This window comes from Benincasa hispida, chromosome 3, assembly GCF_027475165.1.
Source record: "Benincasa hispida cultivar pf3 chromosome 3, pf3_genome.v1.1, whole genome shotgun sequence".
Taxonomy (NCBI): domain Eukaryota; kingdom Viridiplantae; phylum Streptophyta; class Magnoliopsida; order Cucurbitales; family Cucurbitaceae; genus Benincasa; species Benincasa hispida.
Genome location: NC_143480.1, coordinates 2,501,410 through 2,517,418, shown reverse-complemented (window position 1 = coordinate 2,517,418; position 16,009 = coordinate 2,501,410). Strand labels below are relative to the sequence as shown.

The 16,009-nt window shown below is 31.5% G+C and overlaps 1 protein-coding gene across 10 annotated transcripts; it reads right to left on the bottom strand.

Moving 5' to 3' along the window:
* Positions 1-768: 768 nt before the first annotated feature.
* Positions 769-9,864, bottom strand: LOC120073257 (uncharacterized). Of its 10 annotated transcripts, none has more exons than XR_005480708.2 (14): positions 9,272-9,617; positions 8,237-8,459; positions 7,744-7,918; positions 7,426-7,509; positions 6,541-6,782; positions 5,606-5,834; positions 4,486-4,565; positions 4,327-4,411; positions 3,983-4,114; positions 3,794-3,907; positions 3,176-3,243; positions 1,781-1,865; positions 1,501-1,557; positions 769-1,394 (listed from the first exon to the last, which is right to left on the bottom strand). XR_005480708.2 is itself a non-coding variant. In XM_039025995.2 (14 exons), exons 2-14 carry the CDS (start codon positions 8,416-8,418, stop codon positions 1,255-1,257), a joined length of 1,653 nt encoding a protein of 550 aa, XP_038881923.1. In that variant the 5' UTR covers positions 8,419-8,459; positions 9,272-9,864; the 3' UTR covers positions 769-1,254. The 10 variants fall into 10 exon arrangements, 8 of the variants coding, with proteins under 8 accessions (XP_038881923.1, XP_038881919.1, XP_090167954.1 ...); XM_039025995.2 differs by having other exon boundaries at positions 3,176-3,223; positions 9,272-9,864; XM_039025991.2 differs by having other exon boundaries at positions 1,781-1,868; positions 3,176-3,223; positions 9,272-9,620.
* Positions 9,865-16,009: the final 6,145 nt, after the last annotated feature.

Sequence of the window (16,009 nt, the reverse complement as noted above, 5' to 3'; positions counted from 1 at the left end):
CACCAAACCAATAGTAAGTAAATGAATTAAGTATATTTATTTCCATTGTTTAGGTTCTTCTACTTTCAAAACTAAGCTTAAGAAGGCATATATCCTCACTTGAATGGCATAAATTCCTTCTTTTTTTTTTTTTCTTTAATATTGTTATAACAAAATCCTTAAGTATACCCTTACCTGCCACGTAGCCATTTTTATCTTATTTGGCACAGATGACTTTGCTTTGACATGGGATGAAAATGTCAAGGTTTTCCTTCCTTTAAGGGATTATGTTAGATCTCATACCCTTTATCTTCTTGTACTCATTTTCCCCTTTCTTTATCTTATCTATCACACATCAAAAGATGTAACTTTTGATTCAACTTTATAACATATCAATTCTTTGCCATAAAAAAAGATCTTAGCGAGTTTTATGACCGAATCATCCTTATGTTTGACTACGTTCTCAATAGTCATCTATTCTAATTTGTTGTTGTAATTGGAAAGCAATACAATATGTTGTAATTTAAAAGGTTTGTACAAAATCATTTTGTATCATTTTAATTCAATGGTTTTAAAATAAATAAATTCAGAACAATTTGATTCTGTTATTTCATTGGTTGTTTCTAAATTCCACTAGGTATGATCACTGAGATTAAGATACACAGTTAATCATTGACCTATTTTTGTATGGATTTTGATAGTTTTGTTTGTAATTTCCAACCAATAAAATCTCAATGATGTTTACCTAACATTTTGAATATGAAAAGATGCAAGTTTTGAACATATACATGAAATAAAATTGGAATTTGAATTAGTTCTTAAAACTCTATACACTATAGCCACATTTAAGTTTTGGGGTATATTACATTTCCAATACCACAACTTGGAAATACATGACTTGAATCTTGAATCTCTCCCTCTAGAACACATCTGTGATCGAGGAAAATGCAGATTTTTGAGCTGAATCAACTTGAAGTTCTGCTGGATTCTGGCTGTGAGAGAAGCTTTAGACTCATGGCCATCTAACAACATATGGAAACCTTTTTCCACTGAAGGGTTTGAGGGAAAAAAATCCTAACTTTCTGTAAACTTCTAACTCACAAGAAGGCTAACTAGCCGGGTCAGAATCTGTCATTGTGAATAAAGATTGCAGAATCTACAATATTTTATACAATATCAGATACTTTTCTGATCCCCTTCCTCAAGCAGTATAAAACATATACTGCCTCTGGATTCTTTGAGGCTAAGCTAAAGAGCAAGTTGTGGCCTGAACTTTCATCTTCCCCACCGTTTCGGCTGTTGCAGTGATCCGGTTGAACGAGGTGATGGATCAGGGCTTTCTGAGACTTCAAGATGGGTTGGCAAATGATTAGGAAAACCTTTTTGAACAGGCTGCTCCGAAGAATCTGCTGTGGCTAAGGAAAGGAAAGAGAGAATCGAACAGAGAGACCAGAAGGTAAGATATATGTTTTGGAAACAAGCAATTTGCATATGCAGAAAATTTTAGAACGGTGAAAGTACCAAATAGAGTCGTAACAGATGGTCTCTTGGTCTTGATAGGCTTTTTTCTCATCTCAGCTGCAAGTTAAGATTGAAGCATCTATTAGTTTGAGGATTTTAAGAAACTACAGGTGGTATACAGTTCATGTGGAACAGACTAACAGAACTATACATGTCATAATTCTTGAAAGAAAATAGGGACGTGAATATTGAACTTTATTGATATACTACTAACTGGGACTGCCCCATGTTCATTTGGGAATGAATTGTTAAATTCTATGAATAATAAGTAGAGACATACTAATGCCAGACAAGTGGTGTTCGTTGACAATTTCGAAATTCTTGTACGTATAACCAACAAAGTTCACATCCTTGGGTGAAAGCTTCTGCTGAACGAAAAAAGCTCAAATCAGTCGCTACAGAAAATTATTTTTTGAGAAGAAACAGTTGCGGTAAGATGCACATAGCTACAGTTCAAGGATAAAACAACATAAATATTCTAGCTAGAGGAAGCATTAAAATGAAAATAAACAAAATCTAGCATGCAAATCTGTGCCCTTGCAGTGAAATTTTGAGATTTTGTACCATATTGTATTTATGGGACGTTTGGGATAAGGACTATCCTAAAATATATTAATCACCTCTTGCTACAATAAATATTATTTCGAAACCCCCAATTAGCTACAGTCAACATCTTCAAAACCCCATTTACTACATTATTTACTATTTGCTACAATTTTTACTACGTTACATTCATCATTTTTTTATTCTTTGCTACAATGTTTACTATTTGCTTTTCAAACTAAAATAGTTTATACCACAAACACATATTATTGTAACCCAAATTAAAATAATCTATACCTCAAACACAAATTATTATAACCCAATTATAATAGCCTATGACTATAATAATCAATTTCTTGCCCCAAACACCCCTTTAAAAATAATAGTTGTTTGAACTTGTTTTACTTATAATAGTTTTGTATATATCCCTTTAAAGATATGTCCTTAAAAACATTCCTAAACCATTCATAGGTTATTGTCACCTTCTACTATCAGCACAAGTATCTTTTGTTGCTATTAAGGATATTCAAAGTTCTAATCACATCAGCAACAAGAAGTTTGTAGATATATCATGGAAGAATGTATAAGTCATAACTCGCATCCTACCATTTAACTATCAATGTCAAATATGAAATTAACAGAATGGTCGATAAAAATATTGATGTCAACAAATTTTCAGATAAAATCTTGAGGATAACGTTCCATCAAGTCCTTGACATTCCAAATAATAATAACAGTTATGTCTCCCTCATGTCAATGACACTTTTTGATGTACAAAGATATCTATGGAAGTATTAAGTATTAACATGCAATGGAAACTCAATTCCATGCTGGTAGTCCCGATCAGATAAATTTCCGTAAACCTTTTAAAATCAGTGATGGTCCTTAAAAATAAAAGAATAGTAATAAAAAAAACTTAAAAAAAACTTTAAAAAAAAAAAAAAAAAAAAGAACCTTGAGAGTGTAAACTTAACAGATTAGAGATAAGATTTTCTCATCTTTCAACACATTAAGAGAACAATCTCAGCAAACAAACCAGATTACTTATTTGATAAGTTTTTTAGATGGAACTTATGTGATAAGTTAAATGGAAGCTTTAAAAGCTTTCCAGAACAACAAATCACAGACTTACCTTTCTCAAAGGGCCCGACTTTGATGGAGTTTGACCTGGCACACCCAGCTGCATGGCACAAAAATTCACTATACCATGATTAATGAACAATTGATGCATCAAATAGGAATTACATATATATTAAAAAATCATAAATACTAAATGTTACATGAGTAGCCTTCATATGGGAAGAAAGGTCAAAACGAAGGCAACCTCTCCCGGAAATATCAAGTCAATTCAAGATTTACTCTAGGTAAGAAGGGCTCGACAGCCATCAGGCATTAAGGATGCATCATGAATCCTTATTCACTAGAAATTCGAGCTAGCTCCCACCAAGTAGGATTCAAATACAATTTTGAATAGTTATGTAATTTTTAAGTTTCTACGTTCAAATTAGGTGCACAATGAACCAGTCGATGCCAAGTTATCCATTCTCGTGTGTGTGTGTGTATAGCAGGTGAAAAACTCCATTTCAAACAAGTATAATTTATATTGCTACTCAAGAATCTATATTGCACCTAAAGAATGAAGGAAAAACATTTGGAACTAAGATAAAACTAGATAAACAAGAAAACAACTGTTTCGATATCAAGTTTTTTACTACAGTAAAAAAATTATGCGAAAAATGATAATATTTACCTCTTCATACTTCTCAAAATTTCGAGTGTCTAACTCATCCTGAATCTCTGGGATGATAACAGCTTCCATTTGATATAATTTATCCCACTGTATACCTTTAAACCATGGATGCGCCTAAGAAGACATTTGATGAGCCATATACTCAATTTAATGAATGAATTGAAAAGGATAAGATATTTATATGCTAACCTTAATTTCTTTAGCTCCTTTGGTTCCAAGCCTTTGCTCAACATTGCATAGAAGTTTGCAAATAAGATCTTTGGCCACAATGGAAAGTTTTGCTTCTGTCGGGAATCTCAAATGAGTTCTCCAGTTAATAATCTGCACCACATAAATTGACCGTTTTTCGATGATCATACTTAAAATCAGAAGTTAGCAGTACCATCATTCATTTCATCGACCAAAATATCTTAACCTAGAAGATATGATATATACCGTACTTGTACTTTAACCATTTTCATTACTAATCAAGACGACTATAGAGACTTCTACATGCCTACTGCCTATGCTAACAAAAGATTAATTGCTCTTACCTTTCTACATGTAGACATTGGATCATCAGAATAGAAAGGTGGGAATCCCACAAGCATTTCATACATAATTGCACCAAGGGACCACCTAAAAGAAACTTTTTATTACAATTTGATAAAGAACCATATTGAAATGAAGTCAGACACAAGAAACAAACATACCAGTCGCACTCCATTCCATATCCTTTCCTCAATAACACCTCTGGGGCAATATAGTCCGGCGTTCCAACAGCTGAATAAGCCTAAAAGCAACACATTAATTAGAATGAAAATATATATATATATAATAAAATCACTAGAAAACTTATATACAGATGGACACATACATGCACGGGAAAAAAGAAACGAGTCATACAAAATATATACGCTTAAATATACATAAGCATATGAAATGGCCACATCGACCTAAATTAAAAAGAAAAAGTTCATATCTTCTTCCATTAAAATTTACGGGAAGTTGATAGGAAGCTAAAGCTGGAATCAGATTTTTCAACAATTGCGTCCCATGACCAGCTAAGGGTATAGGATATGGTAAGATTGCCCATAACAAATGAAAAGAAGTAAATATCAATTAAAATGATTTGTACAAAGTTGGAATTTCACCACTAGATTTGCGACTAAGTGGAATGGTATGACGAAAAAAGATCTGAATGATAAAACAGTAAAGGAAGAATGTCTTATTAATGAAATTCAAAGACAATAAAGATGAAGTAGGGCCCTGAATTACAATGTCAGGGACAAAAATTTCAACAGGCAATTTAGAATATTCACTAGATGGTTGAAGTATATCGGCCATTTTTCTATAATTGGTCAGTTACCTAATCTTTTTCTAACAAAGAAAAGGGAGAGAAGCAAAGAAGAAAATATAATTGTTGTTCAGGCAGCAGAATAAATCAACTCGACTGTGTTTCTCTTTGCCATTCTATTTATAAGACGTAAAAGCATCCTAATAAACAATTTTGAATGTCGTAACGATAAAAAGAAATATATATCAAGGAAAATACTGCCATATCCAAAGGGAATGATACAAAAATCTGCAACAACAAGAGATGTAAATCAGATGTTACACAGCTAAATCTTATGAATAAGAATAGAATCCTGGCCCTGAATAGTCAACGCCCAATAACACTTCACCAAAGAATAAATTAATGATAAATTGTCGAGCATTTTTTCTTGGTGCTTGAATCTTCCTTTGACCAACCAAAATTTTATTAGAAATCAAACATGCAAATTTGCAACATATAAGGAATGGAACTATGAGAGAGAGAAAAAGAGAACAAACCAATGTTCGTCTGTTCTTTTGCCAATGTAACAATTGTTCTTGTTGTGTCCGTTTCGATACACTAGTTTGACTATCATTTTCTGTGGAAGATCTGACGTTCTTTCCCATTACTTTTTCTTCTTCGATGAGATTAGGGAAACTACTAGACTCCAAGGGTTTACACAACCCAAAATCTGAGAGTTTAATGTGGCCATAACGATCAAGCAGTAAATTATCAGGCTTGATGTCTCTAAAAAGCAGAAGAAAATCACATTACTTAAATAAATTCAATAATGGTATTCAATGTAACAGTTTCTATGAATTCTGAAAAAATAATTTAAAAAGTAACTTATATGAGAAGAAAGAGACAGATAAGAAGCAAGCAGTGTGAATCAAGAGGAAATTTTAAGAGAGCAATCAAAAGTAATAATATCGATTTTGACATGATACAGTGATACCAGAAATTTGAATCTAAACTATTCTATTTGATAATCTCACCTTAAAATGTGGGGGAAAGAAAACAAAAATAAAAAAATAAAAAAACCTTCATCCTAGAAATGGAGAAAATGTGAAGTTGCGACTGTGGCCCTATTCATGCAACCACAGATCTTCCAATATCTACTACAAATATACTCTTTTGTTAGAAAGGCTGCAGTAGAAGAATTGCTACTTGGCCAGTTTTTCAAATAAAGGAACGCTTAGTCTTTTTATTATAACCAAACTCATGCTTAAACATGATTAACCAATCGTAAAACCACACTATGTTTTTTCGAAACACAAATGCAAGAAGGTTTGAGTGAAACCATTGATAGTTTCAAATATGCATTAACATCACATGACATCTAAGAAAGTTAATTTAGATAATTTTTTATTTTCTCAATCAAATGAAAACTTAGCAAAAACCATGACATGAGCAAGCTATGGAAGATTTTTGAAAGAAGCAAAAAATATAAAACCTGTGAATGTAATTATGCTTGTGAATGGACTCAATGGCAAGGACTGTTTCCCCAACATAAAATCTAGCCTCGTCCTCTGTCAAAATATCCTTGCGCATTAACAGGGTCATCATATCTCCTCCAGGAAGATATTGCATTATAAGATACAAAAAATCATCATCCTGAAAGGAGCAGTATAACTTCACAATGTAGGCACTGTCAACCTCTGCTAGAAGATTTCTTTCAGCTTTGACATGTTCCACCTACAACAAGGAAAAGAAGAAAAAGAAAATAGAATATATTACAAGAGTCAAATCCATATTTTAAGAATCAAAGGAGAATTACTTCCATATTTCTATTTTCTTTAATTTAATGCTTTCCAGCACGATCTGAAAAACAATAACCAAAACAACCCTACTTAAAGCACATTGCCTCGTACTTGAGAGAATATCAGCAAGCATAAGAGTCTTTTCCTTAATGCAAAAAATCCATCCAGACTCTCTGTCTCTACTAAATCAAAATGGATACTTTCTCTAACCAATTAGCATATGGTCACATGACTGAAGTAGATGCTCCAAAATGTTCTGCACTAGGACCTACTAGACATTTTACCACCATGTCCATCCATGGAAGAAGAGAAAATCATCTTTCAACAAGATAGACATGACCTTCATAAATCAAAAAACTTGTGATGGTATAAAGGATTCTACTATAGAAATCCAATTTCTTATCCTTTATTTAACAGAATAGTAAATTCTTCTTCACACCAAGTTCACATCACATGTTGAGATATACTATACACACGCCAGCATGAAATTCAAAAGGAAGAATAACCATCAACTAGAATATGCGAGATTATGCCAATCCATCATCAAAATAACTTAGCCATCAAGGTTTCAGAAATACCTGCCCCCTGCGAAGCATCTCAGATTTCTTAAGCTTCTTCATCGCATACACATGACCTGTGGTTTTTTCTCTACAAAGTCTAACCTGCAAAACAATATAAAAGGAAAAGCTCAGAAGAACCTACTCAAAAGAACTATCATAAGAAGATCCTGTGCATGCATATCTTGGTAAAGATATACTTACGACAGTCTACATGCATATTTTTGTACTATTATCAGTGAACCGAGATAAAAAGGAAATTAGGCAACAAACGAGAAATAAACAATGTTTGAGGCTTAAAGTTCAAACAATAACATGACAAAGGAGTTAGAAGCTAACCTCCCCAAATGCACCCCTTCCTATAATTGTCAAAAGTTCAAAGTCATCAACGCCCATTTTATGTCTACGAAGGCGCATGTATTCTGTCTCCTTCTGTTCTAAATATTTAAGAACGTTTATTTGGTCTTCCTCAGAAACATCGGCATCAGCAAGCTTCCTCTCCAACACCCACCGTCTATCAAATGTCCAAAGTATAATTAAAATATAGCAAAACAAGTCTATTAACATGTGTGTGTGTCGGTGGGGGGGATGAACAAAAAAAAAAAACGTCACTTAAATTCCAAGGTTAAATCACTTCAATATTATAACTGCTATGAAATGAACCAAATAATCCACTGGATGTATTTACACATGAATTCAATGACCCCTGCACGTATTTTATTCTAAGTAATATATTTCCAGATCCCATGGAAAGCCATCAACTGTAACCAGCCTATTTAATTCAACACATAAAAAGTATCATACAAAAAATAATAATAATAATAAAAAATACCTCTCCTTCCTATCTTGCAATGACTTCATTTGAGATTTATAATGGTTTTCGATATATTGCTTGGCAACCTCAACTTTCTGCTTCGTCGCACTTGAAGGTACGTCCTGAACCTCATTTTCACTTACAGTTTCCTTCTTTACTCCAGTTTGGAACTTCTGAAACCAACTCCTTGCTGAATCCATAATAACTCTTTCAATCACGATCAGGCATTATTCTTTTCCACCTGCTTATATAAAGAAATGATGCAAACTCGTAAATGAAGCATACAAGAATGGTTATTGAATCGTGATATAATTGGATCAATTCATATTGTTGAATAATAAGGACAAAGTACCAAAAGAGATGAAGTTCTGCCAGAGCAATACATAAGAATACAAAAGTCTCATTTCACATAAAATAACTTGAGAATTCAGAAGCCGTTCCCATATCACCTCCTCATTCCAGAAGAAGCCGGAAGAACATTAAATGATCAATATAAAAGTACCGCTATAACTATATTTTGGTAATTTTACTTAGCGTCACCAAGTTCTCCTTCCCCCAATCTCCAACCCCAAAAAGATATCAAATAAACTATTCACTTCCGCTCATAGAATTGTAAGGATAGGAGGATATTCCTATTCCTTTCTAAACTCCATTAGCCTACAAAATACTAAAAAGGAAATTTATACATTGAAACTAAAAATTTATGCCCTTACAGCCCAGATAGCTCCATGATGCATGTTCATTAAATTTTCTTATAAAATTAAAATCCCTCAAAATCAAACTTTCTCGAGTCCTGATCAGAAGCTGCCATGATTGACCGTAAATTTCTTCAGCAAATACATGTTAGACGAAAACGTCCAAGCCGGCCAACTCAATCAATTATGTTTCTTCAGAATTAAAATACTACTAATAATTATAACTACTCCGATCAGTTGCAATCACTAACTCCACATAATCTATAAGGAACCATCAAAAAAGGTAAACAAAAACTAGTTACCCCCAAATCCCATCCAACCCAAAAATAAATAAAAATAAATAAATAAATAAAAGAACCTGGGTAAAGAAGACGATCGAAACCTGAACCAGGGTGACTCTTGAGGAAGTGGTTTTCGTCGGTGTATTGGTTGGCAGTAGGTGATCTTCTTGCTCCACGAAAGAAAATTAGGGGAAAAGGGAATTGAAAAGAAAAAGGAATAGAATGGATAAAGAAATATGGAATGGGAATAACAAATTGAGATTAAAGTGTAATTAGGAAGAATTGGGGTGGAGGATTAGGAGCTAATACGATGGAATTTGCGGATAAAATAAGTATAATAACCTTTACTTGGTGCAACTCACAGTGACGTTGACATGGAAGTTGGTGTCTGCTGGCTGAAGTCCACTTTCGGGAACTGCCACCGCCGGGTCGGAGTTGAATAGCGTAGACGATACTATCAAAGGGTAACCGACACGTGTCCATTACCGGTTGCAGCCGGCGACGTGCGACCACGTCCACTCCGGTTAAGGCAGAAGATGATTGGGTCTACGAATCTCCACCGTCCACGTGTGCTCCATTGATTGACCAGTTTACCTTCTTTCCCTTTCCCTTTATGAAACCGCGTTCCATTTGCGACCCACTGATTCGGCCGGCCTCACCCAATGCTAACGGTTCGCCCAATATCTGTGTGTATATATATATATATATAATATTATATATGTATATTTGGTTAGATTACAAATTTCGTAGGAAAATTTTCCTATATTAGTACGAATAATTTTTCATACCATCTCTACTTGTTATGTGTCATTTTAAAAGGAAGTTGAGATCAACTGACATTAATATGAGATACACAAATATTTATGAACTCAAATTTATTATGTAAACAAGGGAGTATGGTTTGTACTAGACAAAATCCAAATTTGGTCCATGTTTATGATAAAGCTAGTTAGAATATAGTTTGTTTAAAACTTAGTATTTAATCATTAGGGTTTAAAATCTAGAATTTGGTCTTGAGTCTAATTTGAAGGTCTATCAAATTATATTGACTATTTTTTAGGTTTTACCAAATTATAAATATGAAATTCTAACTTTTAAAACCATTTGATAAAATTCTAATTTTTTTCTCAAATCATAAATAACATTTGTAATTTAATCCTTTTTTCAATTAATAATGATTGTTTTATATCTTAAACTTTTGGACTTAAATCCACATATGAGCTCTAAACTAAAAATATCATCGTTAAATTACTTTTTTTAAAAAATCATGGTCAAATTACAAGCTTTAAACTAACCTTTTTTTTTATTATTATTTTATTAATATTGAGCTATAAACATTACTTTTTCTTACAGGTTTGTTGTGTTGATAATTTTTTTCAATGACGATTTCTTCAACGAAAACGTATCATAATGTATAAATTGAAACACTTTAAAGTTTAAAGTAGTCTTTAAAACATTTTAAGTTTAAGATGCAACTTAATAAGATAGAAAGTTTAGAGTGAAAAATAATACACCTTGTCAAGTATGGTGATAAAACAATTACTTTTCTTAAATAGTTTGGACATAGTGCACCGGATGGAGTTGTAATTAAAAAAATGAGATTACTACTTTCGAAAAAAAATAGATTTAAAAAACCCAAAGGATCAATTTTCAAAATATAGATACCAAATTTGGAAAAAATAATAAAAAATACAAGGACTTAAACGAAAATTTAGAAAGTATATAGATCAAAATAAAAAAAAAAAAAAATTTTTAAATGGCAAACTAGTGAAAATAATTTCTAATATAGCAAAAGGTAAATAATGATAGATATCTATTAATGTTTATCACTAACAGACAGTGATAGATGATACTGATTTATAAGTGTTATTACTATTTATCATTCATAGACACTAATATTTTGCTATATTCATAAATAAATTAACTCATTTTGCTATATTTGAAAAATAACCCTTAAACTAAACTAATGATATGCGTATATTTTGGAATAAAAACTTTTCAGGTAGATTTTTTTTTAATGGAAAACTATCTTTAATTGTAATTTTTTAAATATATATATATATATATTGATATTATATATAAAATTTGATGGATCCATAAGAAGAAGCTCATTCTTACTTCTTCATATTCTTTATTTTTGATTTGTTGTAGTTGATTGATTTGGGAAAAGTAGGATCATAATATATTTAGAAGAGTTAATGCATCATATCATCCATTAATTAAAAATGATTTAATGGAAAAGATCAAACTGCGAATGGATCCAATTGACAAATTTTGGCTCTTCTCATATGTGTGTTTCTATGTATAAAGCATCGTGCCTATTTAAATTATGCTTAATTAATCAACATTTTTTTACAAGTGTTTAATTAAAACGTTGACATCACTATTTACATTGTCTTTCAAGTTTCAACAAGGCAAAAAAGAAAAAAAGGAATCACATCAATGGTAAAATATTATTATTTATCTACGAAGAATACGCAATTGTTAAATATTTGAATATTTGAAAATATCTTTATGTAAAAGAAGCGTTTTTTATCCTATATATATTATTTTGATGGATATATATACTTTTACAAATACTTTTCGCACAAAAATGCTCGTAAGTCAAGTCATTTGTGTACTAAGTATTTATTGTTTTTGGTAATTTTAAGATATATGTTCATTAATATTCAAGATGTTATCTTTGGACTAAAATCAACCATAATTAAAAATATTTTATTTTAAAAAGAAAACATTTAATTTTCTGCCACTACCATGAAGGTGACAATGTTACTTTTTTTAGCCCAAAAAAAAAAAAAAAACTTGAAATAATAAAATGTATCTTATGCTTATAATTATTTTTATATTTTGGACTGTCTTGTAAACTTTGTTTAAAAAATTAGACTAGATAAATACAACGCCTCTACAATAACAATAATACTTAGGGTCCGTTTGGATTCACTTAAGAAAAATTGTTTTTCAAAAAAATTATTTTTATTTAAATATTTTTTTATATAAAAATTGATTAAAATATACTTGAAAATATATTTTGAATGATTACTAAACACTCCAATTTCTTTCAAAATGACTTAGTTTTTAAATTAACCAAAAAAATGTATTCCAAACACATTCTTAATTTCTCATCTATATTTAAAAAAAAAAAAATCCTCGCCTATGATAATGATAAGGTCAGTTTCAAAAGGGAAGAGAAGAAATATAATTGTAAGGTCTAAAAAGTATTAAATGTGCCACAAATATTTTTCAAATTTACGAACAAATTTGATTTGACTTGATCATACGGCGAGAAATCTTCAAGTTAATCCAAAATGCGCAAGTTTGATAACCAGTTTTTTTTTTTTATTGAAAAAGGAAAAAAAATGTGATTGATTGTTTCTTTTGGAAAAATTAAAATAATATTGTTGTTTTAAAAACAATTTATAAAAATATTGTTGTTTTGAAATTATTTATAAGAATATAGTTGTTTTTCTTTTTTAGTGTGTCGAGTCTTCAAAATCCGATCAACCTAGGTCGAATTTTGAATATTCGACCTTCATTGTTTTTTTTTTTTTTAATGTGTCGAGTCTTCAAAATTCAACCAACCAAAGATTCGACCTTCACTTTTCTTTTTTTTTTTAAAAAAAAATCCATTTTATAAAAAAAAATTCTAAAAACATTTTATTTAACTTAACTCTAAAAAGAACAAATTTTTTTAAAAAATAATATCTCATAAAAATAAAAAAGTGTAAATTAAAATATCTTATTTATATAAAAATAATTACAAAAATCAATGTGTCTCACAAGGTGAACGTCGTCGATTTCGAGCTGGTTGTCGTCGTCGACTTCGAACTTGAGTTTGCTCTGGTTCTTCTTGATATTGCTCTGGTACCTCTGCAGGAGCTTCATAATATAAATATTCATTATGCCATCCACGACCTCGATCATGTCCATGCACGTATGAAAACGAAAGACCAACCTCTGAGTCATAATGTCCTGAACCAAATGCTGGCATCATCATCATCGGACTAACATAATCAGTTTGACTTTGCATCTGTATCACAGGGGCAACTCATCCACATTATGGGCAATCTCATCAAACTCATTCTCTTCTCGAACAGGTTCTCTACGTTTAGGAGCTGGTGGAGGAATAATAGGTATATCGTACACATAATGTATCTCCTCCATATAGCTTTGGTTGTCACTACATATAGCAAGAACCTGGTTCGGATCATTCGCAACATCACGAAATCTACTGTTGTTTGATCTCTATGAATTATAAAAACAATTAGATAATATTTAAAATAAATTTAAATTAAAAATAATTAGATAATATTCATTCATTTACCAGATGACCCACAGCTGCTCCTGGACGAGTGACGTAGTGCCTTGTGATATTATTATACCAATGAATGTAGTGTTGAGTGACATCCCTGTCAAACTATCCAATAGAAACCCCCACTGCAATAAACCTTGCACGATAGTGCCATCGCACTACCAAATATGCAACTATTTTTGGACCAATCTACAGTCCTTAAGTTGATATCACGTAGTAGGGGTTCAGTATTACACGATGGGACATCCTGCTAAAAACCGAATTGTCTCATCACCGAAGATGCCACTCACCAATGTGAAAACTTGAGAGAACTCATCATCCGCCATATGTTTTGACCATTCGTACAGAAATTGGGCAAATTATGCTTAATAATTTTGTACGGCTCCCAAATAATCTGAAAACAAAATATTATATTGGAGAACATTAAAGAAAAATACAATAAAAGTGTGTATAATATAATCAATTTGGTTCAGTGTTAATGTACCTGATCAGGTTGAAGCAGATCAAACATGTATCTGTATAGGTTGACTACATGTGTGGTTGTCATAGTCACACAAAATTTGTCTCTCCACCTAAATTTTTAAATTGATAATTTAGATTCTAAATTAACTAGACCAGTGATATAAAAATTAAATTGAATTAAAATAATATACCGAAAACTGTAAGCTCGTCCAGCTAACTGAGCGTCAATGACATGTCATTGAAATAAAATAAAATATTATAAGAAGTATTTTTAAAAAATCACAATAATTTTGTATTAAACTAAAAATATTAAAATTTTTAAATTATAAACATCAACTTTTTAAGGTTTATGAACATCAACTTTTTAAACATAACAATAAATTAAACTTTTTATAACCATTTTTAAACATAACAACAAATTAAACTTTTTCAAACTATTTAAACTATATTTTCAAAGTTAATACTAAAAAAATCAAATATCATAAGAAATATATTTCAAAAAATCATAATAATTTTGTATTAAACTAAAAATATTAAAGCAAAAACATCAACTTTTTAAACATAATAATAAACTATACTTAAATACAAACAAAAACAAACAAAAACAAACAAAATATAAATAAGATTAACATGTTGGTATAACATAATATAAATAAGATTAACACTAATAACAACTACTAAGATTAATACTAATAGAGAAAGAACTACTAACATCAATATGTAAATATTATTGAATTCAACAACTACTAAAAAATTATGATAGATCTACTAAATATAAAAAAAAATTAGTAATAAATAAATAGTAAACTCACAAATTTAATAATGGTTTTACTTTTTCCCCCCAAAGTGACAATGGTCTCTCTTTTCTCTGTTATTCGACAACAAAAATTATGAAAAAAATAAAATATTATGAGAATATGAATCTACAACAAAAACTATGAAAAAACAAAATATTATGAGAATATGTGATTTTTTTTTTTTTGTTAAAGTTACCTTTTTTATTCTTTGTTTCCCAAACAGCAACAAAAACTATAAAAAAAATATAATAGTATGAGAATAGGAACAAAATTTATAGTTATTTAGAAAGATTGAAATTTTGTATAGTAAAGGTACAATCTCACAATTTAATGGACGAATGCGGGAGAAGAAGAAGATTTGCCAATGAAGAAATGAAGAAGGCAGAAGCAAATTTGTAAGAGTTTTAATTAGGTTCGAAGAAGGCAAAATGAAAGAACGAAGGCTAAAGGCAGTGAGAATGAGAGAATGAAGGCAGTGAGAAAATGTGAGAAAATGAGAGGAGAGGAGGGGGGTTATAAGCTTAAAGGTTGAGTTTTGAAAACTCAACCCATGGGCGTTTGGCGTTGGGAAAATTAAATGGATGGGACGCTGTAGAGATTCAGATTCATTTTAAAAGAGGTCGAGGGTTCAACTCACTCTGACACGCTACAGAGATTCAGATTCGTTTTAAAGGAAGATGCTGTGGTGGAGAAGCCATCACAGCGTGTCGCTCATCGTCTACTTTCACTAGGCGATCGTGTAGTAAAGCTTAGCGATCACGTAGCACTTGGTAGACGATCGTATAGTAAAAGGTATGCAATCGTATAGGTTCTAAGAAGGCGATCGTCTAATAGTAATAGCTAAGCGATTGTGTAGGATTTTATGGGCGATCGTGTAGTGAGGAAAGAGAGCTCTTGAGAGTGGGAGTTCGGAAGAAGTTGTCGTGGAGAAGTCATCGTAGCATGCCGCTCATCGTCTACTTCCACTAGGCGATCGTGTAGTAAAGCTCAGCGATCGTGTAGTACTTGGTAGACGATCATATAGTAAAAGGTAGGTGATCGTATAGGTTCTGAGAAGGTGATCGTCTAATAGTAATAGCTAAATGATCGTGTAGGAGTGTTTTGAGAAGGCGATCGTGTAATAGTAATAGTTAAGCGATTGTGTAGGAGTTTGTGGGCGATCGCAGAGGATTTAGTAAGCGATTGTTTAGTCATACTGAGCGATCGTGGAGAGATTGTAAGCGATCATTTAGCGTCTCGTAAGCGAC

Excerpts from the sequence above, each read along its gene's own strand:
- LOC120073257 (XM_039025991.2), bottom strand. The coding sequence starts at position 8,418 with ATGGATTCAGCAAGGAGTTGGTTTCAGAAGTTCCAAACTGGAGTAAAG. Across the intron at positions 5,835-6,540 it reads AAGCATAATTACATTCACAG|AGACATCAAGCCTGATAATT; the intron begins GTTTTATATTTT and ends TCTGCTTTTTAG. Across the intron at positions 4,412-4,485 it reads TATGGAATGGAGTGCGACTG|GTGGTCCCTTGGTGCAATTA; the intron begins GTATGTTTGTTT and ends AGTTTCTTTTAG.